Source organism: Lithobates pipiens, unplaced genomic scaffold (assembly GCF_037356315.1).
Source record: "Lithobates pipiens isolate NorthernLeopardFrog02 unplaced genomic scaffold, aLitPip1_a1.2 Scaffold_18, whole genome shotgun sequence".
Lineage (NCBI taxonomy): Eukaryota > Metazoa > Chordata > Amphibia > Anura > Ranidae > Lithobates > Lithobates pipiens.
Genome location: NW_027507758.1, coordinates 327,457,146 through 327,484,359, shown reverse-complemented (window position 1 = coordinate 327,484,359; position 27,214 = coordinate 327,457,146). Strand labels below are relative to the sequence as shown.

The 27,214-nt window shown below is 42.8% G+C and overlaps 1 protein-coding gene across 1 annotated transcript in view; it reads left to right on the top strand.

The window, feature by feature from the left end:
* Window positions 1–2,138: 2,138 nt before the first annotated feature.
* CYB5R4 (cytochrome b5 reductase 4) overlaps window positions 2,139–27,214 on the top strand; it is a 190,635-nt gene continuing 165,559 nt past the window's right edge. The window contains exons 1-2 of the mRNA XM_077487313.1: window positions 2,139–2,435; window positions 13,285–13,438. Of these exons, the coding sequence (XP_077343439.1) occupies window positions 2,361–2,435; window positions 13,285–13,438 (229 nt within the window). The 5' untranslated portion in view covers window positions 2,139–2,360. The remainder of the gene's footprint in view (window positions 2,436–13,284; window positions 13,439–27,214) is intronic.

The window sequence follows — 27,214 nt, the reverse complement described above, 5'->3', positions numbered from 1 at the left end:
TTCGGAATTTCGTTCCAAGGCTAAGCTACATCTTCGTCAAAAGGAAACCATAAGACTGCCCCAAAAAAAAGTGTGTTCTAGAGTTTAACAAATCAGCAGCTAAAGATACTCCAAAAACCTGGTGTTAGCGCTTCAATCATTCCAGCACCATGGTTGTTGTGGTGTCAGGATGATTAAAGCGCATTATTACTATTATTACATTGTAATATAGAATGAAATAATTCAACTCACCATAACTCAGAATCAGTGGGACCCCTGAGCATGGCACCTGCCATGTCATCTGCCACCAGATGCCATCAGGTGCCCTCAGCAAAGTCTGTCCTTGCATCAGGTGCCCCAGTAGAGTCTGTCCTTGCATCACATCAGATGTCCCCAGCGGTGCCCCCTCTTACATCAGATGTCCCCAGCGGAGCCCCCTTAACATCAGATGTCCCCAGCGGAGCCCCCCTTACATCAGATGTGCCCAGTGGTGACCCTCCTTACATCAGATGTGCCCAGCAGTGCAATTTCCTTACATAAGGTGTTCTAGTAGTGGTGTCTCCACCACCATTACAGAACAGAGGCCAAGGGGGAACAAAATAGTTTTTCTGCCAGCCGTGTGGTTACAATAGAACCACCGCCCACCCCTGCCCCTTTCCATAACAGACAGGCAGCGTGGCGGGCGGAGCAGGGGGTGGGTGGTGCAACAGAAGCTCTGTTTCTATTGTAGCCATCCAGCCATGTTCCATGTCTTCTGGTCTTCTTAAAAATGGCAGCCGGTGGAGTAGCTGCGGCAAAACAAAAATTGGGAAAAAACTGATTTCTCTGGACATTTCCCGGGAAACAATAAAATCGTGAAAAGAGTCTAAATCCCAGGACAGTTGATAAGTATGCATTTTAACCTGTTGCCACCCACATTCTGTGCTCAGAGTGTGCTCCCAGCACAGAGACCAAGCTGTCAAAGATGGCATTTGTTTCCCACTAATAGCCAATCACAGTGTACACATGATCACCGATCATTCCCTTCCCCAGGTATTTGGAACTTATCCCTTTAAAAATTACTACATTTGAATTATACAGGATCTGTGGCTAATTAAGGTGGTAATTAAACTCATTTGGTACCTTATCTGCATTAAATTAGCCTCCGAATATGTGTAATTCATATGTGTTTTCGGTTTTAAAGGGATGGCAACTAGGGTTACCACCTGTCCAGGATTTACCTGACCAGTTCGGGTTTTGAATCATGTGTCCGGGTTTCAGGCCACCTGAAACCAGGACACATTATTCAGACAGGAATGTGGCTCAGAACAGGGCATGACAGGAAGGTGAGGGTGCACTATGTCTGCTACATTACTATTCTCTTTGGACTCTTTGGAGTGCGCAAAGGTGTCCGAGATCTGTTACAATCCAATAGGGCAGGGGTAGGCAAACTGGGACCAGCTGTTGTGGAACTACATTTCCCATGAGGCATTGCAAGGCTGGCAGATACAATTACTCCTAGAGGCATGATGGGATTTGTAGTTCTGCAACAGCTGGAGGGCCCCAGGTTGCCTACCCCTGCTCCAGTGTATACTGGAAAAAAAAAAGTTGTGCGCCTCTAATGTTCGGGTTTGGCTTAAAGAAAAAGTGGCAACCCTGATGCCAGGGTGGGCAGTAAAGGGTTAAAAACACATTACATCACAATGCATAATAAACTGCAAAGCGGTATGTGCATTATGCACACAATAACAAAGGCGCTGTCATGTGAATAGGCCCTTACAATGTATGACTGCTCTTTCACCTGGAAAACTACTGCTAAATAAAATTCATACAAGCACAGTAACAGTAAATTCAAGAAAAATACCAGGCTGTGACTACGTAAAAAGAAAATCTAAGTGAAAAAAACTAGATGCAACAAGTGTCACAATGTAACCTGGAGACCACACATCTATAGCAATAGGAAGTGAGCGAAAACGAGGCTTGAGACGCACATTACTTCGCTATCTTTTCCTTTAAATCGGCCCTGTACCGCTGATAGTGCTAACACTTTTGGTATTGAAGATGTCTTCTGGTCAATTGCTAGCAGTATTAGGAGGGAGCCATGTTTTCGGAGACCAAAGTCAATAGACTTGAGGGGAGCTGCACTTAGGAAAATGGCTCCTTCGGTGGAGACATTAGAGAAGTAGCTGAGCTAGGCGAGGCACTGGTCCGGATCTGGGACTGCAGCGCTGGGGAAGCCGGTGACTCGTAATAGTTTATGGTTTATAGGGACGGACTAGTAGTACTTAGGATTGACATCATGTCCCTGTGATGTCCCGTGTGTGACAGGGCTGTGTACACGGACCTCTGCTCTAACCTGAGCCTTTCCTGATTATTTTGTCATTGCATTTAATTGAGCAAGAATGCTGAACGTCCCTTCAACGTCATTCCCTGTCCCCAACTCCCAGCAAAGGGTGTCCGCAGGTGGCCGAAACAAGGTATGACTGGAAATAACTCTGTGCTCTTTATTACAGTGTATGGCTCTGATCTTCTATCTGTACAGAAGCACCACACAACATAAGCACAGTCACCTGTACATTTCATTTAAAAAAAAATACCATGTTGTCACTACAAATAAGAAAGTTTAAGTATAAACATTTGGTATATTTGGTACTATATCAAACAATGGCAGGCACTTAGTTGCCATCTTTTCTTGAGGTGCAATATTGCGCATTACTATTTGTAGAATAGACATAGTCTGGCTTTCAGATTGTGGGCTAATGCACACAGCCATCTAGGGCCGCACGTTGCCTAGATCAATGGATTTTTTGCAGCATGTATGGCTGATCATGTCTGATTATCTGCAGTCAGGAAGCTTGTACAAATCATCAGCAGTCCATGCAAAGGTACAGACACTGGGCTGTAGGCAGTCTGCATTGCACCTGCGAGCCACTGACATTGTGGTTGTAATGTTATGCTCCTGCAGGACTGCAGGAGCTAAGTTCCCCCTGCATGGCTGGACCCTGGGACAGGTAAGTGGCAGATTATTAAAAGTCAGCAGCTGCAATATTTGTAGCTGCTTTATTTTATTTTTATTTTTTTTTGCGGAACTCTACTTTAAGTTTAGAAGCATTGTTTGGAAAGCAAAACAATTGCATTAAGGACAGATGTTCAGAGGCATTTGAAACACCAAATGCCTGTAATGGCTTGTAAACGCAGCAACTCGCGTTTAGCTATGTTTTTGTTTAGAGGCGCTTTTAATTTTTGACTATTTGTAAAAAAAAAAAAAAAAAAAAAAAAATTCCAAATGCGGAAAAATTGATGTTTTTAAACGTCGGTTACTATGTCAAGTTAAAACGTCCATGTACAATAAGCCTTATAGTAAATGATTGACCACAATAAAAAGCAGCGTGTGAAAAATAAAAAACATCAATTTATTATTAGACCTAGAGTGCATGGCGATGACAAGTTTATTAAGTCTATAAAACTATCTCTAGTCAAAGGAACTGTAGGGTGTCAAAACGTGTCAGACTTCAGCTGGAAGCTAGCATCTCATGCAGAGGAATTCCACCCAAAATATAATTTGTAGATTTAACTGCTGTAATATCTGGCTGTGGAGCAATTTTCAGCCACATTGGAGGGTTTTTCAGCATGGACGGCCTGTGTAAGGTCATGATACAGCATCTCAATTGGATTTAAGTCCAAGCTTTGACTGGGCCCCTCCAAAACCTACATTTTGCTTTGAACCATTTGGAGGTGGACTTGCTGTTGTGTTTCCGATCATTGTCCTGCTACATAACTCAAGTGCTTGATGTCACAAACTGATAGCTGGACATCATCCTTTAGGATTTTCTGGTAGCCACAGAATATTTGCCTAAAAGTCTTGGGGATAATCGGGATGTTTTTTGGTAAATGTGAGATGAGCCTTAGCCTTCTTTTTGATCAGCAGTGGCTTTGAACTCTCCCATGAATGCCATTTTTGCCCAGTCTCTTTCTTATTGTTGAATACTGGTCTTACCTGAGACAAGTGAGGCCTGCCGTTCTTTAGATGTTGTTCTGGGTTCTTTTATAACCTCCTGGATGAGTCGTCGTCATGCTCTTGGAGTACTTTTTGTAGGCCAGCCACTCTTGGGAAGGTTCACCACTGTTCCAAGTTATCTCCATTTGTGGATAATGGCTCTCCCCATGGTTCACTGGAGTTCCAAAGGCTTAGAAATTGCTTCGAAACCCTTCCTAGACCAATACATGTACATTACTTTTTTTCTAATCTGTTCTTTAATTTGTTTTTTAGATTGTGGCATGATGTGTGTCTTTTTGTGATCTGTTAGTGTGCTTTACTTCAGACAGCTTCTATTTATGTGATTTCTTGATTCAACACGTCTGGCAGTAATCGGGCCTGGGTGTGGCAAGTGAAATTTACGTCAACTTACCAAAAAATTGTGGTTAATCACAGTTCATTCATAATTCAGCAGGGGAGGGAGCAATTAATTTTTCATATAGGACCAGGCAACTTTGAACAGATTTTTTCCCTTAAATTAAATAATAATTTAAAAACTGCGTCTTTGGATTTACTTGGGTTATCTTTGTGTAAAATTTGTTTGATCTGAATCATTTAAGTGTGAGAAATATGCAAAAATGGTGAACGTCTACCTTACTCAGTAGATGAAGGTAGACGAGCTCTATCGACTTCTAACTTAAATTATTAATCAATGGTAATTGATTAAAAAATAGGGAGAGAGGGAACGTCAAATGCAATTATCACGAGGCCTTAAAAAATCAGTAATACCTTGTTTGTATTCTACTGGTCATGTTCTTTTAGAAAAAGATATGCTTTAGGGGGTCTTTTACAAACATTTAAAGCTGCACGGGAAAAAAAAATAAAAAAGCAATGGAAAATTTGGAAAAATGTGTTTAAAAGTGGAGTGTAGGGCCTGGGAGCAAAAGGGTTTGTGTGTGTTTATAGTGTGAGATTTTATATATATATATATATATATATATATATATATATATATATATATATATATATATATATATATATATATATATATATATATATATATATATATATATATATATATATATATATAATATAATATAAATATAAATATTTTACATACACCGCAGTATCTTAGAATTGTGAACAATTCATATATAATAATGAATGAATAAAGTGACAATAGTGAGATCTAGTCCATGCAGATAATATACTATTAATGAATCTTGTGAATCAAAACATAATTCCATCATAAAGTCCATTACAAATATATGATAATCCAAACGTATAAATAAAGTGACAATGTGAAAAGTGCTATAGTGCACAAGGTATATACTGCACTGATAATGAATCTCATGAATCAATGCAACCTGATTAAATCATAAAGTCCATTTCAAACATAATCATAATTAAGTCTTGTCATGGTGATCCAAATTTGCTCCCCCCCATGTGAATTCTCTCACCTTAGAGAGTGTGACCTCACAATTAGGTTCAGTCAAAACATGCATGTGAACCACCTCTGGGTTCTGTGAATGCTGTGGGATCCTGGGCTGCTCAATAGCACTGTCTCCACATGCATATGGGATGTATGAAAGGCTGGATAGTGTGATACAGTTTTAAGTAAAAAAATATTTATTAAACAATAGCCCCTCCCTCGGGTACTTGCATGATACAGGTGCTTCAGTGCACCGCTGAAGGAAGATATGTCACATCCCTGTATCGACACGCGTTGGGGAGGGGACAGGACGGTGCAGGAGACAGTATGCCCTCTGCCTTCAGACAGACCAGCTATTTCAGCGTTTTGGCTTGCTGTAGATTATTTTTAATCATCATTTTTCAAAAGAGTAATCCCCATCATAATTTCTAAATTATTATTATTATTATTATTATTATTATTATTATTATTATTATTATTATTATTATTATTATTCATGATTTATATAGGGGTCAACAGGTTACGCAGCACTTTACAAACTAAAGGAAGACAGTACAGTTACAATCCAATAAAATACAAGAGGGTTAAGAGGGCCCTGCTCATAAGAGCTTACAATTTAATAGGGTGGGGCAAGTGATACAAAAGGTTATAACTGTGGGAGATTAGGTGATGGAAGAGTTAAAAGTTAATTTGTTAGTTGAAGGCATGATAGGCTTCCCTGAAGCAGCCAGTCAGTTGCTTGATTTTAGAAAGTAAAAATATGAATATAAATCGCATCAAAATGAATGAAGTAGCATTTGGGAAGATCTGCAGCTGACAACATTAAACCACCAGCCAGAGAGGGGAGCCAGGTGTGGGATTGATCCTAATGGGGAAGTAGCACAGGGTAACAAGGTTTCGCAGCTCCTGGTGAAATCGGATCCAAGAGAGATCAATCAGTAAAAAGTGTCAGAATTGTACACAAAATATTTTAAACTTGCCTTTAGGCAAATTGAGAGCAGCACTGAGGTAGAGGGTAGTAATCCACAGCACAGCCACACAGACCAAGAGAGGGATCAATGAGATGGATGTACCAGCCTCCCTCTAACACTAAAGACAGCAACCAATGCCAAGGAGGAAGTGGGTGGGCATACAGATTTCAGGGCTCCGCCCCCCTTTTCAAAGGCCTTTGTAAAAAGGGACTGATCTTATTCTTGAAGTCTTCAAATCCCATCGCTCTGTGTTATTGGCTCTTCTAGTACTTGCTTACAAAACTGAAGCATGATGGTTGGAGGTGGGGTTATACGGTACTGGCCTAAAGTAACATTAAAGGTTCCATTTTTCCCCCCCCCCCCTTTTAAAATAACAAACCTACTTACCTGCTGTGTGGTCTTGCTCAGATTAGCCCTGATCCTCTTCCTCTTGGATCCTCTGCCGCCACTCCTGGCTCCTTCTCTTCAGCAAGTGCTCCCATAGGAAGTCACATCCTATGGGGCACTTATGTGGGCTTGCTCCTGAGCCACCTTGTCTGTGCCCCACCACAGAATTTGATTGACAGTAGTGGAAGATAATGGCTCCCGCTGCTATCAGTCTGTGCAGTGAGGAGGGACAGAGCTGAGAGAGCCGCTGCTCTCATGTACCTCGCGGGACCAGAATCCAATGTGGTACCAATATTTAAAAAACGTCAACCAACATTTAAAAAGGCCCGAGATATAAACCTGGAAACTACAGACCAGTCAGTCTAACATCAATAGTTTGTAAACTATTGGAGGGGATGATAAAGGACCATATCCAAAATATTGCTGATGAAAAGCTAAGCAGGGTGATCACTTCACAACAAGATGTGAAAACCTTACAAGAATGCTAAATAAAATAATGGGGTGGGCAACTACATGGCAGATGAGGTTTAATGTTGAAAAATGTAAAGTAATACATTTTGGCTGCTAAAAAAACACTAAAGCGAGGGGGAGAACTGCTGGGGGTCCTAGTAGATGACAGGTTCAGCAGGGGAATTCAATGCTAAGCCACTGTAAGCAAAGCCAGCAGAATATTGGCATACAGAGGCGGCTCTCTAATTAGGCAATTAAGGCAGTCGCCTTAGGCCCCGCGATCAGAGGGGCCTCGCGCGGCTGTCTAGTTTACCTTATAGCAGAGTCGCCTCTTCTAGTAGCAGAGATCCCCACCACCAGTCCTCCCAGTGACACAGAAAGAACCGGCTGCGAGCGGGACAGAGCAGGGGGATCGGAGCTCACGGAGAGCTCCAGAGAGAGAGAGATGAGCTGGGCGTATCACAGTCAGCTCTGACACTTCTCCCCCTCCCCTGCTGCCCGCACAGCCAGACAGAGGAGAGTAGCTGCTTCTACTCCTCCCCCTCCTCCCGTCCTCTCCTCCTGTGTATGCCCCGCCCACTCTCCCCGACAGACACTGTTCTGCTGCCTAAGGGATGTGGGCGGGAAGATTCAAGCCCAGCAAACCGAAAGCAAAGATGGAGTCTGATTCATCCTGTCCCTCCTGCCTTCGAGTGAGTAGTACACACTGTACACTGATGTAGGGATGCCCTTCCTTCCCTATTGTCTCTCTCTTCACCCTTCTTTCTTTCTATCTCTCTCCCTTTTATCTATCTATTTATTATCTACATATTTATTATCTATCTATCTATCTTTCTCTCTCCCTTTATCTATCTCTATTTCTATCTTTCTATTTATTATCTATCTATCTATCTATCTATCTTTCTTTCTCTCTCCCTTCTTTCTTTCTTTCTATCTATCTATCTATCTATCTTTCTTTTCTTCTATCTATCTTTCTTTTCTTCTATCTATCTTTCTTTTCTTCTATCTATATTTCTTTCTTTCTTTCTTTCTTTCCCTCTATCTATATTTTTTCTTTCTTTCTTTCTTTCTTTCTTTCTTTCTTTCTTTCTTTCCCTCTATCTATATTTTTTTTCTTTCTTTCTTTCCCTCTTTCTTTCTTTCCCTCTTTCTTTCTTTCCCTCTTTCTTTCTTTCCCTTTGTCTCTGCTGACCCTCTTCTCCTATTTATCCCATGTGATTGGCGCTGTACACATCCCACCCGCACAAGCAGCAGCAGTAATAAGATTTTCCACCTCAGGGTCCTTCCTTCACCCTTGCAAAGTGTCACATGAGAGCAAAAAACTCTGGAGGGGAAGATAGAGGGGGATTTGTCATTCCAGTGATATTTAGCCCAGTGACAGTCTGCCAGAATAGGTGGGATCTGTGAGAGCAGCTTCCCTGCGCAGCTCTGCTTGAGGAGACCATATCTGTAACATTCATTACTGCCCCTGTACTGTGCCCACTTACCTACCTCCCGTACTGTGCCTTCCTGCTCCCCCCCCTGTACTGTATCCTCCTGCCCCCTGTATTGTCCACCTACAATCCCCCTATACTGTACCCTACTAATAGTTTATTTTTATTGATCACTTTCATTATTTTTCACATAACGGGCGTGAGTGGGGCCTCATGTCTTAGTTTTGCCTAAGGCCTCACAAATCCTAGAGCCGCCTCTGTTGGCATACATCAGAAAGGGTGTATATACTCCAGAGATAAAACGATAATTCTGCCACTCTTCAAGACTCTGGTCTGGCCGCAGCTTGAATATGGCGTCCTGTTCTGAGCACCAGTCCTCAAGAAGTATGTGCTGGAACTAGAGAAAGTCCAGAGAAGAGCAACAAAGCTAATAAAGGGACTAGACCTCAGCTATGAGAAATGACTACAAGCATTAAGCATATTCTCTCTGGAGAAGAAACTCTTAAGAGGAGATATGATAGCGATGTACAAATACCTTACTGGTGACCTGAGCTTAGGGAAAAATTTTTTCAGTGGGAGGGATTTTAAAAGGACACACAGCCATTCATTGAAACTGGAAGAGAAGCGGTTTAGTCTTAAACTGCATAGAGGGTTATTTACTGTCAGAGTCGTAAGGATGTGGAATTCCCTTCCACAAGCAGTTGCGGGTGACGTCATGCATGACACCTGCCCCCCGTACGCGTTACGTCCATAGGTGGGGGTCAGGTGTCGCGCATGACGTCACCCGCGGTCATCTTGTTGGTTTGACAAATACACTTTATGCCTGTACGCCAACACTCGGATCTGAGTGTGGTATAATGTAAGTGCACACTTGTTATTTTTTTCACATGTTAATAAATATTTAAACAGAGTGCATTAGATCCGTCTGTTCTCTTTCATATATGTGATTGAATGGCCCATCGACTCTGATTTGAGGACGGTATACAAAAAGGATATCTGTGTCCAGCGATTTCATACACTGCATAGTGACCTGTTTCAGGTTGACTGTTGGAGGTGAGAGGCCATCTTTATTTGTGGTGGAGGGATCACATTCACCGAACCTATCATTTTTTTTGCACTAATCAGTTAATTATACTGTCTTCACGTGCACCACTCTGGATTGTCTTAGTGACTTTTACAGATTATGGACATTTTATGAATTGCGCAGCACTGTTTTTACTTTTTGTTCTTTTGAGGTATTGATTGAATTGACCTTGAGTGTCTGCTGGCAGTTCCTTTTGTATATTTATTTTTGTGTGTCGGCGCTGAATATTTGTCTATTTTATAAAAAGTCATCCCTGAAACGGCTAACAAGAACATACCAGACCCTTGCTGCGAGCCGCATTTGTAGGTGTGAACCCAGCCTAAGAGTTTGAGGGAAAGGACAATGAAGTAGAGCGTAACCAGCCCCCCCGGTGTCTCCCTTGTTCCGGAAGGGGTTCTATTTGTACGTGGACAATTTCTATACATTATGCTACACATTTTTTACACACTTATTCAATCTTGACATTGGCTGCTGTGGCACCATGCAACCTAGTTGCCAGGGCTTCCCTCAAAGGCTCGTTAACACCTGACTAAAGCCTTGTACACACCACTAGGGGTGAGGCGAGAGACATGCAGCACAGAAGGCTTTTACCTTAACGCATAGAATGCATTAACCACTTGGAGCCGACGCCCCCTGGGGTTCATGACCATGTGACCATTGTGATTCGCTGTGACGTCGTCACATGATCGGAAAGCTCCCGATCGCATGTAGCTTTCTGTTAGCTGCCGGTAACTGTGCCCAGAGTGCGCAGGGAGCTCATTCTCAACACAGCTGTTTTTGCACTGATGCATGCAAATATGTGGCTTCTTGGCGCCAAGGCACACCCGCCAAGAGGCTGCACACTTGCATGCGGCCAGCACCAAGAGGATAAGGTAAAAAGTCTTAAAGTTTTACAACCAATTTAGTGCAATATGTTTTCCGTTGCCCCAAACTCCTGTAGGCAGCAGTATAACCTGACTCTGTTTCCTTCAATAGACTTCAAGAAAAAAGATTTTATGGCAAGTAGAAAAATCTTATTTTTGTGGGCCAAACTTCTTTCCTGAAGAATCAAGGGAGCAGAATTGTGTTTCCAATGTGCCTATTATTTGTAGCCAACCGAATATTTTTTGTAGAGCTTTTTGTATGTCGTTTTGTTCTTAAGACTGGGTTCACACTATGTGCGGTGCGGGGAACAGCAGGGGGTCCGGTGCATCCCCATTCACCATTTCAGGTCTGAATTTGGACCTGGAACAGAGCCAAAAACACAGGACTCTCCTGCTGTGCACTCTGCGGCCGCCCCGGAGATGTGTGAACCCGCATCCAATTCACAATAGTGTGAACCCAGCCTGACTCTAGAAATGTCAGTCGTGAGCTTGTTGCAGGTGTGCAACTTTATACTGTGCAGCTTTTCTTTTGGGTCTGCAGTGCAAAGAAATGAGTTGTCTAAGTGTTCTTTTTGCTGGCAGATTGCTGATAGGGTGCTGAAAAATGTAAAGAATGTGAAAATTATGCATGGCCATTGTGCAGTAAGGCCCATTTCACTCGGGCGCTCTGTTCAGGTCCGCTTTTCAGGCGGACCTGATCAGACGCTCCATGCATCTCTGTGGAGCGGCGGATGTCAGCAGTATCCGATCCTGTCTGTGAAATCCAGACAGATGGAAACCCTATTTTCCATCTGTCTGGAGAATCGAATTGGATGAAAACAGACAAGCGGTCCGTTTTCATCTTGTCTCCGTAGTGGACATCGGGGCTTCACCTGCTCAGTGTGGATCAGCGGATCGATCCCTGCTGAGCAAAGCGGAGTCCGTAAACGGACAAGCCTGTGTAGGTAAATTGTACCCCATACTCATTCACATAGGGTGGGGGGCTGGTATCCGGGGGCCCCCTTTTTAAAGGGGGCTCACGGATTCCGATAAGCCCCCTGCCCACAGACCCCGACAACCAACGGCCAGGGTTGTCGGGAAGAGGCCCTTGTCCTCATCAACATGGGGACAAGGTGCTTTTGGGGTGGGGGGGCCACGCGGCACCCCATGTTGAGGGCTCGTGACTCAGGAGGGGGCGCTCGCTCGTCCCCACCCCCTTTCCTGGCCGGCCGGGTAGCATGCTCGGATAAGGGTCTGGTATGGATCTGGGGGGGACCCCCACGCCTTTTTTTGGCGTAGGGGGTTCCCCTTAAAATCCATTCCAGACCTAAGGGCCTGGTATGCTCTCGGAGGGCGAACCCAACGTCTTCTTTTTTTATGTTTTTTTTTTTTTTTTATTTGGCGTGGAGTTCCCCCTTGAGAACTCATTCTCTGATTGGCCACGGCAAAAGTCGCCTGGCCTGGGGCGACTTACAATCGTGTTGTAAGTCGTGTTGCTCCTGTGTGAACCGGCTCTTAGGGGACATAGCCATTTGAGCATTCATCTGTAAGAGCATCATTATACATGCATAGCAACTCTGACTTCAGTTTTACAGCTTAGAAAAATGCAGTTGTTGTTTTTTTTACTTGGGCATTATTTGTTTGCATTTTGTCATTCATTATTAGCTTCTGATTTGGTGTTATACTGTACTTTTCCGTTATCGGCACAACTAGCTTCTTCTTAACCCTTTTTATGCAATGTCTTATTGTGTAACTTTTCTTTTGTAACTTTTTGCTTTAAGCAACATAATAAATAATGCAAACAAAATTAAAGTGTTTATGCTAGGAAATAATGTTCACGCTGATGTGATTTGTTGTTTGTCATTTTTTTCTTGGAGAAAATACTAATTTCTTTGTCATGTTTATTCATGTGAAAACATTGAAAAAAGATCATGTCAACAAGCGCTGCTCAATTTTTAGTGCTTGTTAGTGATCTAAATAAGGGGATTAGAAGACAGTGGCCCTCAAACTGTAGCCTGCTGATTGCTATAATCTGGCCAGTAATGAAAAGGCCCCACATGCAGAGCATTCTCATTGCATGCAGGTTGAGCCACTGACTGCAAAGTGCAGCAGGTGTCAAGTGCTGGAACACAAGGTATTTCGACACAGAGCAATGTCTTTTTGGCACTATCGGACTGAATGATCTATTTCCTAATGTAACCTGCATAAATGCAGGAATAATCCCTACGACTAAGCCCTATTGAGTGAAATGCGTTAGTGGAGCAGTCCTAGTGAGTCTGTCACCGCTATGCTTTTGGACATGCTGCACAGTAAACACAAATATTAGTGAACCCCCCCCCAGTGTGCAGTGGCTTCCTTTTTGCTGCATTAACTCTGACCATGCTTGCAATATGGTTAAGTCTCGGCGATACAATATATATATTTTTTTTTTTTGTATATTATTTACTTTTTTCATTGCCTAATCAGAAAAGGTGACAACACAGAAAACATAACTGCAGCAGTTATAGATTGCAATTATGAGTACTTTTGCCATTCATTTAAATGAAAAGGGTTTGATTTGTGTACAATGGGCATACTATATAATTGAGATCCTGTGGTTATAATTTCTGGTTAGTTTCACTTTAATAATACTTCGTTTTCAACAGTGATGCAGTGTTGAGCGTTCCCACGGATAGCCAAATTAGTATAATTAGTAGTCATATACTGTATAACTGAATAGCTATTTTATTTATAAATGAATATTTTTTTCAGACACCACTGAAGCCTGGAAGAAGTCTGATGGACTGGATAAGAGTCAAAAGTAGCGGCAAAGATTTAACAGGCCTCCGTGGAAGAATAATCGAGGTGACAGAAGAGGAACTTGCAAAACACAATAAAAAGGCTGATTGCTGGATATGTATTAGAGGTAAGTGGCTGCAATGTAATTGCTTGTACAAGAAAATGTTAAAGCACATCAGTAAATGTTTCAGAGCTTTTAGCGTAATGGAGATGTTGATAGTGATAGACTCCAGTTACACTACATTATCTATTTGGTATTAAATTCACATACATTTGAAAGGTTGCTGTTGATCAGAAGCTTTCAGCAGTCAAGATTGAAAACAAAAAAAAAAAAGATAACAATAGGTAAGAGAATTTTAGAGTGGCGTATGAAAAATTACATCCAATGGAGCATTGGAAGTTACAGAACTTTATTCGCTGGCTTCAACCCACCATTTCTTAGTTGTTAAAGTGTGTGTTGCCCTAAAATTCAGATTCTATCTGTTGGAATATTTACATGCTTTTTACTAAACTTGGCCTGTAATGTTTTAATTTCCACATAGTTGCTAAATACCTGGTGATCGTGCCAGTTCGTTTTTCAAATTGACCACACCAAGAATGAAAGCAGATCCATGTTTGTGTGGTCAGGTTGTGCCCGACATCCCTCCTCCTCCTTGCTGAAATGTCAAAGTAATAGATCCAAAAGCCGCACATCATGAAGCAGACCCATGTGTATGAAGTGAGCTGAATTGCAGCCTCAGCCCAGACTTCAACCTGGCCATGCTTCCAATGCATTTAGCTCTGCCCCTTAATCATAGGTTTGACTCCCCCTCCCTGCTCACATGCCCCCTCCCAGCTTGAATGGCAGTGGTTATTTCCACTTTCAATTTTTCAGCACCCTATGAGCATGACCCCCCCCCCTCGTCTATAGATAGTAGTCGTAATAGGATAGTGGAAAAGCCAAAGGATAGAAAAGACCAACAGAACAACCTGTCAGTCTCACTGCACTCACCTTCAGAGTGATGTCTCACTGCACCTGATGGTCAGTAATGAGCCACAGAGTTCATCACAGACATTAGTTGAACAATCCAAGCTAATAAGGCAATGACCATGTATATAAAGGTCAATATGTACCAAAAAACTGAATAGGTTCCACTTGATAATTGAGCAATGAATAAGTTGATTGATAAACAATAATAAAAATGATAACAAATTACTGATAGAGCAAGTAGCTCCGAGGTAGAAAACAGTCTAAAAGGCTGTATAAACTGGAGGTGGTGCATCCAAGCTGTGTAGGTTATCACTGCGAAACGAGAGAGAGAGAAGCACACACCCCCAGTGTAGTGAGTTAAAAAGTTTTATCAAACCAATAAAATTGCACTTATGAGGCAACTAGCAGGTGCTTGAGCATGAAAGTTGTCTGGAATGCTAGACTAGGAGCAAGCAACCAGGGATCCCTGCCTTGGCCACAGGCTGGGGAGAGGGTGGCCCATTATTGATTTAACAATGTCGGTACAGATGGATTGAACCACTACTGACACGGATGGATGGTCCCACCACTGGGGTCTAAAGTCTGGAACAGAGAGCTGCTATCATAATATAACTTAGATTACAAAATCTTCAAGTTTACTTAACTTGGTCGATGCAAAAATGAACATATCCCACAACAAAAACTATTACATCTAGTATTTTGTATGACCTCCATGATTTGAGGACAGCACCAAGTCTTCTAGGAATGGAATGAGTAAGTTGGTGACATATTGCAACATCTTTTTCCATTCTTCACGAACTACCTCTTTTAGAGCCTGGATGCTGGATGGAGAGTGATTCTTAACTTATCTCTTCCAAATTCCCCATAGGTGTTTAATTTGGTTCAGAACAGGACATACTTGGCCACTGAATCAATTTCACCCTGTTCTGTTTCAGAAATGCAACATTGACATAGATGTGTGTTTTGGATCATTGTCATATTGGAAACGTGCACGACGACCAAGGGCACGGTATGATGGTAGCATCTTCTCTTTCAATAGAGCAGTACATCTGTGAATTCATGATACCATCAATGAAATGCAGCTCCCTGACACCAGCAATATTCATGCTGCCCCACAAGAAGGCACTGCCACCACGTTTCACTGTAGGCACAGTGCATTTTTCTTTGTACTCCTCACCTTTCGGACACCATACAGTTTTGAAGCCATCAGTTCCAAAAACATTTATCTTGGTCTTATCACTTCAGAGTACAGGGTCCCAGTAGTCTAATTTTTCAGCTTGGGCCCTGGCAAATTCAAGTTTCTTTTTTATTTTTTATTTTTTTATTTTTTGTGCATGGGCTTTAGGAGAGGCTTCCTTCATCAATGACACCCATGCATGTCATTCTTCTGCAGTGTACGCTGTATTGTGTCACGGGAAACAATCATCCCTGTTTGGCTATCTACTTTAGCTAACTGCAGTGAACTTGCATGGCGATTTTCTTCTACTCTTTTCAACAGAGGATGCTCCTGAGGAGGTGTTAACTTCCGTGGAAGGCCTGGACATCTCTGTGAGATGGTTGCAGTTCCATGTTTGTTAAATTTTTGCATTGCTTTTACTACTATGTTCTGACTGATAAGTAAAGCTTTGCTAATCTTCTTGTAGACTTCATCTTACTTGTGTAAAGAGTATTTTCTTTCTCGGGCCTTGTGACATTTCTCTTCCATGTGGTGCCATTACTGACAGCATGAAATGGGAAGGGGTTTTGTTTGTTAAGTAACTCCGTTTTTATAATCAATTGTCTTCTGAACACTTATTTAATGGATAATTAAACTCACCTGTAGTTGAATTCTTGTTAATTAGGATTTTGTTGTCTAAAATTTAGCTTTGCTCCCAAAGGCCCCTACGCGCTATCAGATTTTCTGCTGATTTTTCTCTTCAGATTTACCAAAACCATATAATATGAGGTCAAACCTTAGGAGTTTCAATTGGTATGCAATCAGGCAGGCCCTTTGCACTACATGGTTTTGGTAAATCTGAAGACAAAAATCTGCAGAAAATCTGATAGTGTGTATGGGGCTTTAGACTTTCATTGGGGTGTATTCATTTTTACAACATGTTCTTGAATTTATTTGTTAGGAAAAATACTTTTGTGTGTGCAAATGAACAAATCTTGGTTGCAATCAATGGCCCGCATTTGTGGAAGAATTTGGGAATAGTGTCCCATAGATAACGTTGAATCTGAATTGAAAGTAAAGGTTTTCTGACAAATCTATTGCTGTGTACTCATTTATGCTGAACACTGTGTGAGTATATGCCACAGTAGTCAAGCCACAGATCCATCTACTGGTAGCAGTGTTAATCAAGTTGGCGGTTTTGGCCAAGCAATAGACAAAACTTGCTAGGCACTTTCTTGATTTAAACTGCAAAATTGATCTGTGTTTTGATTCATATGCCATTTAATGTATATCTGTCACATTGATGTCTGTGCCTCTAAACGCATGATGAAGTTTTCCATGAAACTCGTTGAGTTTTGACTCCTCCATATTCAAGTTTATGAAGCTGAAGCAAACTATATATGATATTATGAAAACTAAAAAGAACAGTCACCAGAGGCTTCTGTTACATGCTATGGGACATTTAGTTTGAGTGGTTTCATTAGTGTACAGTATTGTACAATTTTTAGTGACATTTTTGCACCAGGAAAGTCCCATGTATTTATTTTATTTTTGCAATATTTCCAACAGCAGAAATGGGAAAGAGCTGCTGGCACTCGAGATGGGAGTGGTCTTGTCAGCAGTCTGTTGCACGTGGAACGCTAGACAGAGGGAGAAAGTTGCTCTGCTCTTATCAGTACACCGAGCTGCCCAGCTCTCCACATAAGACAATTGGGACACTCTCACAAAAGAGGTCAGCCCTAGAGCTGGAATATAAATTGTCTCTGTGGAATGCAGGCTATGGGGTTGGTGGATGCTCCTTTACTTGTCTGCTCTCTTGATATAAGAATGGGAGCTAGGAACCTCTAGGGCAGGGGTAGGCAACCTTAAAGGGGTGGAGATCTACCTGATCAACATGGTGGAGGAAGTCAAAGAACACCGGGCACAGTGTCTCCTCCTCACACCTGATTTAAACGAATTGCTGTACTACTGTGTCTCAACCACGTGCATTGCATGGCAATCATGGGTTTAATTCAGTTGGGAAAGAGACAGCATATTGCCTTCTCATTGCCTTTCAAACACACTCAGATTGTTTTTTCAGAGGAGCAACAGTGCCTGCTGCACTTGTGAATGAGCCTTTAGTTGCATTTTGGCAGTGGCACCATTTGTTCACACGTAAAGTTGGGTGGGGGTCGATCATGACCCATTCAAGTAAACGGGCCACTCTGCAAGCACTGACAGATCTGTTTGCACACAACCTTCCTGCTCTTTAAAGCTTGAGTGGTACTGGTTCTTGGCTGGAAGCTGATGAGCATTGCTTCAAGTCTCCACCCAAGCCCTCGGTAGACTGGAGAGAAGAAGCAAGCGAGCAGTCATATGGTCACTTACAGAAGATCTAGAAACCATATTTACAGTGCTTTTTCACATTTTTAGCTATAAGGCATATATTGTAAATATGTAAATCTTTAAATTATAAGAAGGAGAGCTCATCTCTCTGTCACTCTGCCTTCTCTTCCTATCAACATGCTTCTTGTCAGCTCATGAACCGATTGGCTCCTTGTGATGCTTCTTCCACTTGCACTCCAGCTCTGAACAGGGACTGCAGGAGGCTAATACCTGGTCAAATTCAGGTACTTTCATTGAAGTACAGTGCCTTGAAAAAGTATTCAACTTTTTGTGTTTTGTTGCCTCACAACCTGGAATTAACATGGATTGTTTGAGGATTTGCATCATTTAATTTACAGAACATGCCCACAACTTTGAATATATATATATTTTTTTTTTATTGTGAAGCTAACATCAAATAGGACAAAATAACAGAAAAAATCAATGCGCATAACTATTCACCCCCCTAAAGTTAATACTTTGTAGAGCCACCTTTTGCGGCTATCACAGCTCCAAGTCACTTTGGATAAATCTCTATGAGCTTGCCACAACTTAACACTAGGATTTTTGCCCATTCCTCCTTGCAAAACTGCTCCAGCTCCGTCAAGTTGGATGGTTTGTGCTTGTGAACAGCAATGTTTAAGTCTGACCACATATTTTCTATTGGATTGAGGTGTGGGCTTTGACTAGGCCATTCCAACACATTTGCATGTTTCCCCTTAAACCATTCAAGTTTTGCTTTAGCAGTGTGTTTGGGGTCATTGTCCTGCTGGAAGGGGAATCTCTGTCCTAGCCTCAAATGACACACAGAGTGGTACAAGTTTTGCTCAAGAATATCCCTTTATTTAGCACCATCCACCTTTCCCTTAAGTCTGACCAGTTTCCCAGTCCTGACTGCTGAAAAACATGGTCAGATGGTGTTCTTTGGGTGATGTGTTGGGTTTGCGCCAGACATAGCATTTTCTTTGATGGCCAAAAAGTTAAATTTTAGTGCTTTTAATCAGACCAGAGCACCTTCCTCCATACATTGTGGGAGTCTCCCACATGCCTTTTCGCAAACTAAAAGGTGCCATTTTGTTTTTTGCTGAAAGTGATGGCTTTCTTCCGGCCACTCTGCCATAAGCCGTACACTCCACAGAGTTGGGCTTTATTGTCATCCTATGTACAGATACCCCAGTCTCTGCTGTATTTTTCATCCTGAGTACCCTGGTAAATCCGGCCGTTGGCTATCCCCAATCACAGCCTGCCGCCATCTTTCAGGGCTCAATCCAGCACCATCCTCACTCCTGCTGGCCCAGGGAGTGTTCTTGCACAGGCTGTACAGCTACATCCCCTGCTCAGGCATTACCTATATTTTTCAGCCTGCCTGCTGGATTACCTGGCTGCCATAAGCTCCACTCATTAGTGGTCTGCCGGCCTCATGTGCCTCAATCTAGCACCATCCTTACACCTGCTCAGGTGGTACATCAGTATCCCTTGCTCTGGTTCTGCTCTGTATTTTTGAGTTGGCCTGAGTGATTGCTGGACAATCTGGCTGTTTGCCATCTGACGGCCTCCTGGGCTGACGGTGGCCATCTTGCTACACCCGGACCAGCCAAAAGGACATAGAAAGTGTCAGTGGCCATCTTGCTACACCCTGCACAGAAAGGACATAGAATTCTATTAACTTTAAGACTTTTAAACTTTTTTTTACTTTACTTTAACTCTTTTTAGCTTTTCAACGGACCTCTCCTTCCGACGTTACCCAGGTTGCCCCAGCCTGAAGCACCCGGCGCCGCTACCCCTTCCATCACCACACAACCGATCATTGCCACGCCAACTCTGCTCCAGGACAGAGCCCGAGCGGTGCCATGGCACCTTGAGCCACTCACTTCATAACATGCACCCCAGAGCACTCTCCCATCAGGTGCACCATCAATTATTCATTTGACACCCTCTGCAGCCTAAGGAATACCTCTACAACATTACCAACCACCACCCAAACAATACTACGAAAAGAACAACTTTTAAGAACAAATTTGAAACCAACCATCTAAAACAGGAATACACCACATCCAGGACAACACCTATCATGCGCTCTGATCAACACTAGATCATCAGTCAAGCACAAACACGAAATTCATGATTTTACCAATCAACACAACACAGACTGTCTCTTCATTACGGAAATCTGGCTAACGCCTGACTGTAACAACATTCTAGCAGAGTTGGTGCCTGAGAACTACCGCATCCTAACTGAGCACAAAGTCGGTCAAAGAGGAGGCGGCCTAGCAGTGATCTACAAATCTCACCTCACGTTCACAAAACCAACTTTACAGAGCTCACTGCCATTCATGTAAACACTCACACTTAAATGTCAAACAACACCCCAGGACACCTTTCACATACTACTGTGCTACAGACCACCTAGACCAAAGGCGCACTTCCTTGCACCTTTTATCAAATTCATCTCTACATACACCTTGAAAACCAAAAATCTCCTGCTACTTGGGGACTTTAATCTCTGGGCAAACTCCCCCCCAGGACTCCATTGCTACCGCTTGCATAAACCAACTAGAAGCACTAGGCCTGCAGCAACTGATAAATGCTCCCACACATGCTTCGGGCCATACCCTTGACCTCATCTTCAAACAAAACCATGGATATTAACACACTAGTTAACACGCCTTTGCCTTGGACTGACCACCATGTGATCAAATTCAAAATAAACATCACTTATGAAATACCAACACACTCAACGACAATACACTGGACAAGATCACAGAAGAAACTACACTCACAACTCTTCAAAACGACACTATCCAACAAAATAGTGGCATTAACCCAAAACTACTCAACTGAAGACACACTCAACTCTCTTAACACAACATTATTACAGACAGCAGACATAGTCGCACCAATACACAGAGCACCCACCCGCAAAAACAATTCGGGCTGGTTCAATGACTCTCTTGCATCACTGAAACAAAAACGAAGAAGAGCTGAAGGAGCATGGAGAAGGACCCCAACAATGGAAAACCACACAAATGACAAATTACTCGCCACAAGATAACACAAAGCCATCTTCATAGCAAAAAAGAAAATTTCTCCAAAACCATCTCAAAAGCCATAAACTGCCCTTGAGCACTCTTCAAACTGGTCACCCAGACTATGAACCCCACCTGTTTTAGAGTCTCCAGCAAACGAAACACAAGAATTCTGCAATGAGTTATCTGATTTTTTTTTTTTTTTTTTTTTCATTGACAAAATCACAACCATTTGGGAATTAATTCAGCAGAACTTAGAAAGTAACCTCATTCGGTCAGAACAAGAAGGGAAAAAAAAACACACACAGTTTTTTACAAACACCGAGATTTACTCTGGTCCCAATGACCATTGACACCACCAAACCATCATCAGAAACCTCCAAGACAGCACATCACCAAATGACATTATTTCCACAAAACTTCTAAAAGAATGTACTGACATCCTGGCACCTATCATAACAACATACCTCATAAACCAGTCATTTAAAGATGGAATCGTCCTGACCTCCCTCAAGCAAAGCACAATCAAACCCCTCCTAAAGAAGCCTAACCTCGATCCCAAACAACCGCAGACCACAAGCCTCAACACCTTCTCCAAAATGATTGAGAAAGCAGTAGTACAAGAGCTACAACTCCATCTGGACACCCTATAATCTGGTTTCTGCCCAGGCCATGGGACAGAAGATGCACTCCTCAAAATCTGGAATGACACCCTCGAAGCAGCAGATGAAGGAGAATCATGTCTCCTGGTGCTGCTGCACCATTCGACACAGTAGACCACAAAACCCTGCTCACTCGTCTCACAGAAGTAGCTGGAGTTGCAAACTCTGACTTACCGTGGTTCACATCATTCCTAGAGAACCGATCTCAGAAAGGGAAACTAGGAATGTTTACTTCGAAAGCACAAAAAATTACATGCGGTCTCCTTCAAGGATCACCCCTGTCGCCCGTGCTCTTTAACATCTATCTCTGCCCACTCTTCAAAATCATCAACAACCAAGATCTACTTTATCGCTCCTATGCGGATGACATCCAACTCTACCTATGCATCACCAACAAAAAAGACCAATATCGGGCACTGGAAAACTGTCTCTCACTGATCGACGATTGGATGACAGAGAGCTCCCTTAAACTCAACAGATCCAAAACAGAACTCCTCTTCCTCCACGCAAACCAAAACAAAAACCCTGGCAGGATGTCCACACCACTCGCCATCCTCGGACAACCCATCACCCCGGCACTAAAGCCAAAAGCCTCTGAGTCATCTTTGACTCAAACATGACGATGGATGCACAAATAGGATCAGTAGTCAGTGGATCGCACTACCTTCTTCACCTACTGCAAGGACCCATCCCGGAAGGCGATACAGCAGCAGTAGTTGGAACAATCAATTCCCGACTTGACTATGCAAATTCCCTCTACCTAGGACTTCCAAAATGCCAAATTTCACGTCTACAAACCGTCCAGAACACAGCAGCCAGACTGGTAACTGGGGGAAAAAAAACATGGTCATCAATCACCCCGTCCCTGAGGACCCTCCATTGGCTAGCTGGGAAGGATCGAGTTACATTCAAGACCCTCTGTCTCACTCACAAATGTACACAAGGAAAAGCCCCTCTGGGACAAAATAAGGCACTACACCCTAGGTCCGACTCTCCGGTCAACTAACCAGAACCTCCTCCATATCCCCAAGACCCGTTTATAAATGAAAAGGCAAACGGAGGTTCGCAGTCCAAGGACCACGGCTATGGAATGCTCTACCCGCAGACATCCGCTCGGAAGAAAACTATCTGGCCTTCAGGAAGAAGCTCAAGGCCCATCTCTTCTGAAAACCCTGATGGACACTGGCCTCAAAAGTGCCCTTAGGCGATTTTGGTTTGCATATGTAGCATTATACAAGTTATTCATTCATTCATGCTGTGGAACTCTGCAGCTCCTCCAGGGTTACCTTAGGTCTCTGTGCCCCTAGGGATCACCTACCGGTAAGATTTGGATATATATAATAATATATATTTCGTATTTATCGACGTATAACACACACCCCAAGTTTAGGAAAAAATACTTACATTTAAATGCCCATCAATGCAGCCTTATCAGTGTCCATATGAAGCCTTGTCATGCAGCCTGTCCATCATTGCAGCCTTGTGCATCGTTGTCCCCTTGTCAGTGATAATTTCAGCTTTTATTTTTAAAAATGGCGCCGCCGAGATGTCCTGTGTATCTCGGCGGCGCCCGGTAGTTCTCGGCCGCCCTCGTCAGCTTTTGCCCGCTCTCGGCCCTTCTCGGCGGCTGAGAGCCGCCTAGAGCTCAAAAATCGCTCAGAAATCGTGGAGGATCGTGAGTATAACGCACCCGCGATTTTCCCCTGATTTTAAGGGGAGAAAAAGTGTGTTTTTTATACGCCGATAAATACGGGGTGTGTGTGTATGTATATATAATTTTTTTTTTTTTATAACCTAACCCTGATTTGTATTTCTCAACAACATTGTTCCTTGGTCTTCATGGCAGTGTTTGGTTAGTGGTGCCTCTTGCTTAGGTGTTTCAGCCTCTGGGGCCTTTCAAAAGGGTGTGTATATGTAATGAAAGATCATGTGACACTTAGATTGCACACAGGTGGATATCATTTTACTAATTATGTGACTTCTGAAGGTAATTGGTTGCACTAGAGCGTTTTTATGGGCTTCATAACAAAGGGGGGTAAATACATACGCACATGCCAATTATCAGTTTTTTATTTCTGAAAAATAGTTTTATGTATATGTTTTTATAATTTTCCTTCACCAACTTAAATTACCGTATTTATCTAAAATCAAGGGGGAATCGGGGGTGCGTGTTATATGCTGATCCCCTACTATTTTTAACCCTTTCTGCCACTCTCTGCGGCTTCGGGGTATTTTCGGCCGCACTCGGCCGTTCTCAGCTATCTTCAGCCGGGTGCGCCAAATATAGCCGAGAGCGCCCGAGAACTACCGAGCGCCGCCGAGATACACAGGACATTCGCTCTGTATCTCGGCGGCGCCATTTTTAAATGGCAAAGCCACAGACAAGGCTGCCAGTGACTGACAAGGCTGCCAGTGACTGACAAGGCTGCCAGTGACTGACAAGGCTGCCAGTGACTGACAAGGCTGCCAGTGACTGACAAGGCTGCCAGTGACTGACAAGGCTGCCAGTGACTGACAAGGCTAAATGCAAGGCTGCAAGTGACTGACAAGGCTGCAATGCAAGGCTGCAATGCAAGGCTGCAATGCAAGGCTGCAATGCAAGGCTGCAATGCAAGGCTGCAAGTGACTGACAAGGCTGCAATGCAAGGCTGCAAGTGACTGACAAGGCTGCAATGCAAGGCTGCAAGTGACTGACAAGGCTGCAATGCAAGGCTGCAAGTGACTGACAAGGCTGCAATGCAAGGCTGCAAGTGACTGACAAGGCTGCAAGTGACTTCCATTGAACTAAAGGCTGTAATGTAACAAAATAGGTAAAGAGCCAAGGGAGTGAATACTTTTGCAAGGCACTGTATGACAAAGAATATTTTTTGATCAATTGCACAGTAAAAATGAGTTTGTGCCCCATTTCTGGTTGCTGCAACATTTGCTACATATCTTTCTTTTACTCATACAAGAGTCTCCTGTCTACGATGAGTGTCTGGCACTGAGCCTTGTAGTTAGTTCCAAGTGCAGTACACTGATCACTTAAGGTCTCTTGTTTGTTACCCTCTTCATTCATAAGTGCTCATGCACACGGACGTTTTAAAAAACTGGCTGCAAAGCTAGCTCCGATGCCTGGAAAAATTGTTGTTAAAAACGTGATTTTTACCGCGTTTTGCATCAGCGTTTTTGCGCGTTTTTTAGCGTTAGCGTTAAGTAGCGTTTTTTAAGAAACACATCTCTTGGCTATAGCACTCAGAAAACAAAGAAAATATGTTGCGCGTTTATGCGCGTTTTTGCGCGTTTTCCCGCGATTCGCGTTTTTACAGCTCTAGCTCCACGCCACGGAACGCACTGGTCCTGGGTTTTTTTTACAGCTTAAAAACGCCTATGCCATTTGCAGCTCAAAAACGCCTAGGTGGGCATGAAGCCATAGACTAACATGGACAGCCGTTTTTAAGCTGCAAAAAAAGCTCAAAAAAGTGGCTGTAAAAACGTCCGTGTGCATGAGGCCTAAAAGAAAGCCTTGCAATGGTTTTTAACCCCTTACCGACCAGCCACCATCATTTTACTGCTGCAGGTCGGCACAATCCCATGAACTGTCGTAGCTATACATGGGCGATCGAGATAGCGGGTGCGCAAGCAGTGTAAGTATGTGAATTTGAAAAAGACAAACATTTTTGGCCATACTTCAACTTGGTGATGTTTAAATGATTATAGAGCTGTATTAATGTGTGCCTCTTTCTGTCTGCCTAGAATTCAGCCTCATGTCCTATATATTTTTTTTATATTTTATATATATATATAACGCCATGATTTGAAAAATATTGACTTTTGTTTTCCAAATGAAAGCTACCTTTGTAAAGTGGCTCTTTGTATCTGTTAGTGCTGCTGTTCAAACACGTCATAGTAAATTATAGGTCAGAAGGCAGTCTTAAGAATCGGAACTTGTGGTTCTATTGACAGCAAAAGCGTAAGCTGAATGTTTTTAATGGATGTAATCTTCATGTCTAATTTTACCAGAAAGCAGATTCTCTCTAAAAAAAAAAAAAAAAATTAACATGTTGTCATGTGTAGTGTTTGTGTGTGTGTGTGTGTGTGTTTGTTTTTTTTGTTTTGGTGGTTGTATTTATGACTGGTTCACAGCACAAAAAACGCACTCCAGATCAGTTTTGGATGCATTTCTCCATGCACTTTTTAGTGCATTTTTGACACAGTCCAGTGTTGTTGTTTTTTTTATGTGTTTCCGGAAGCATTCCAGGCGCTTTTTTATTTTATTTTTTTTTTAAATTTCACTCTACTAGGGTCCAGTGCATTTTTTGATGTTTTACAGCGTTCCAGTACAGACCAGGAAAAATGCAGCATGTTCTACTTTTTCTTCTGGAGCTAGAAAGCCCTGGAACTGACTGCACTGGTGTGACCGATGCCATTGGAAACCATATAATCCAATTTCCATGCATTTCTGATGCAGAAAAAAAACACCCTTGGCTGCATGTAGTGTGAACTGGCCCTTAATGGTTATTGGTAAAACTCATTACGGCAAATAGGGCTACATTTTGAAGGAAATCGATTTTAAACAATATGAAGGCCTGTACTGTTGATACAGTATGTGCTCTTGACTTGTGTTTGTTTTGTTTTTTTCACTAAGAAGAACTAGACAATGGCAAGTTAAATAACCAAGATATGTAAAGCTGGCCATTGAAAACAAAAACAAACTGATTCCCCAAGCCACACAGTCGAGATAGATGGAGGAATCCTCCCTGCTGCGCTAATGTATTCTGACATTGGGACTCTTCTGCTATCAGAATGCACCGATCAGCGATGAGCAATGAGAATTTTCCAAAATTTCGGTTTGAGAGGAGCCGATCGTTAGATCGACTTCTCTCGAGGGAACAGCCGTAGATTGATCGAAATTCAGATTGTCCCTGCTGAAACGGATGAATTTTGATCCAGAGATTACCAGCTAAGGGCTAAGTTCACCTTTCAGAACATGTTACATGTTCCACCTGTATTTAGGTGAACAGCGGACAGGGAGCCTTCTCCCCACACTAACTGTCCCAATTCAAAAACAGCACAGCTGTGCAGGACTTCACCTACGTGGCAGCATCAATCATAGTTTGTTGTGACTGAATAGATTACAACTACCATCAGCCACCGCAGCTAAAAGCTTGTAGTTCCAAATGGACTGTGAGGGCGCTGATGAGCACTCTCGTAGGTCTTTCACCAGCCATACAGCTTATAAACGGTCAGCCTGTATATTGGAGGTATGGGCTGAAAGATGCAGGGCTTGTCTGCAGAAGCCTGACATTGCATCCCTGGTCTACTGATCGCAAATGCATGGAAAAATAATAAATGCACATTTTATTTCTGCAAAAAATGTGCATTTATTTTTCTTAAAAACTATCGGACCGCCGCACGCCGATGTACATCCCTACTTTGCGGACAGATATCGTTGTTATGGCAGCTGCCATAACCTCGGTATCCCCGTGTTCGGCTGGCAGTCCGGAACAAGATAAGTGGTCTCTGCGGTGGATTCGCCACAAGATGACTTTTATCAGCAGGGGAGGATCCAGTGCCCTCCGCAGCTTACCGGAGCCGTCGGCAGCGATGGAGACGATCGAATCCTTCTCAGTGTTGTACATGGAGACTAGTGAGGGGAAGATGGCCTCCACCTGTATCAATGACACTGCAGGGCGAAAACGATGTTTCTAGCAAAAAAAAAACTGTTTTTAACTTTTAGATGTGG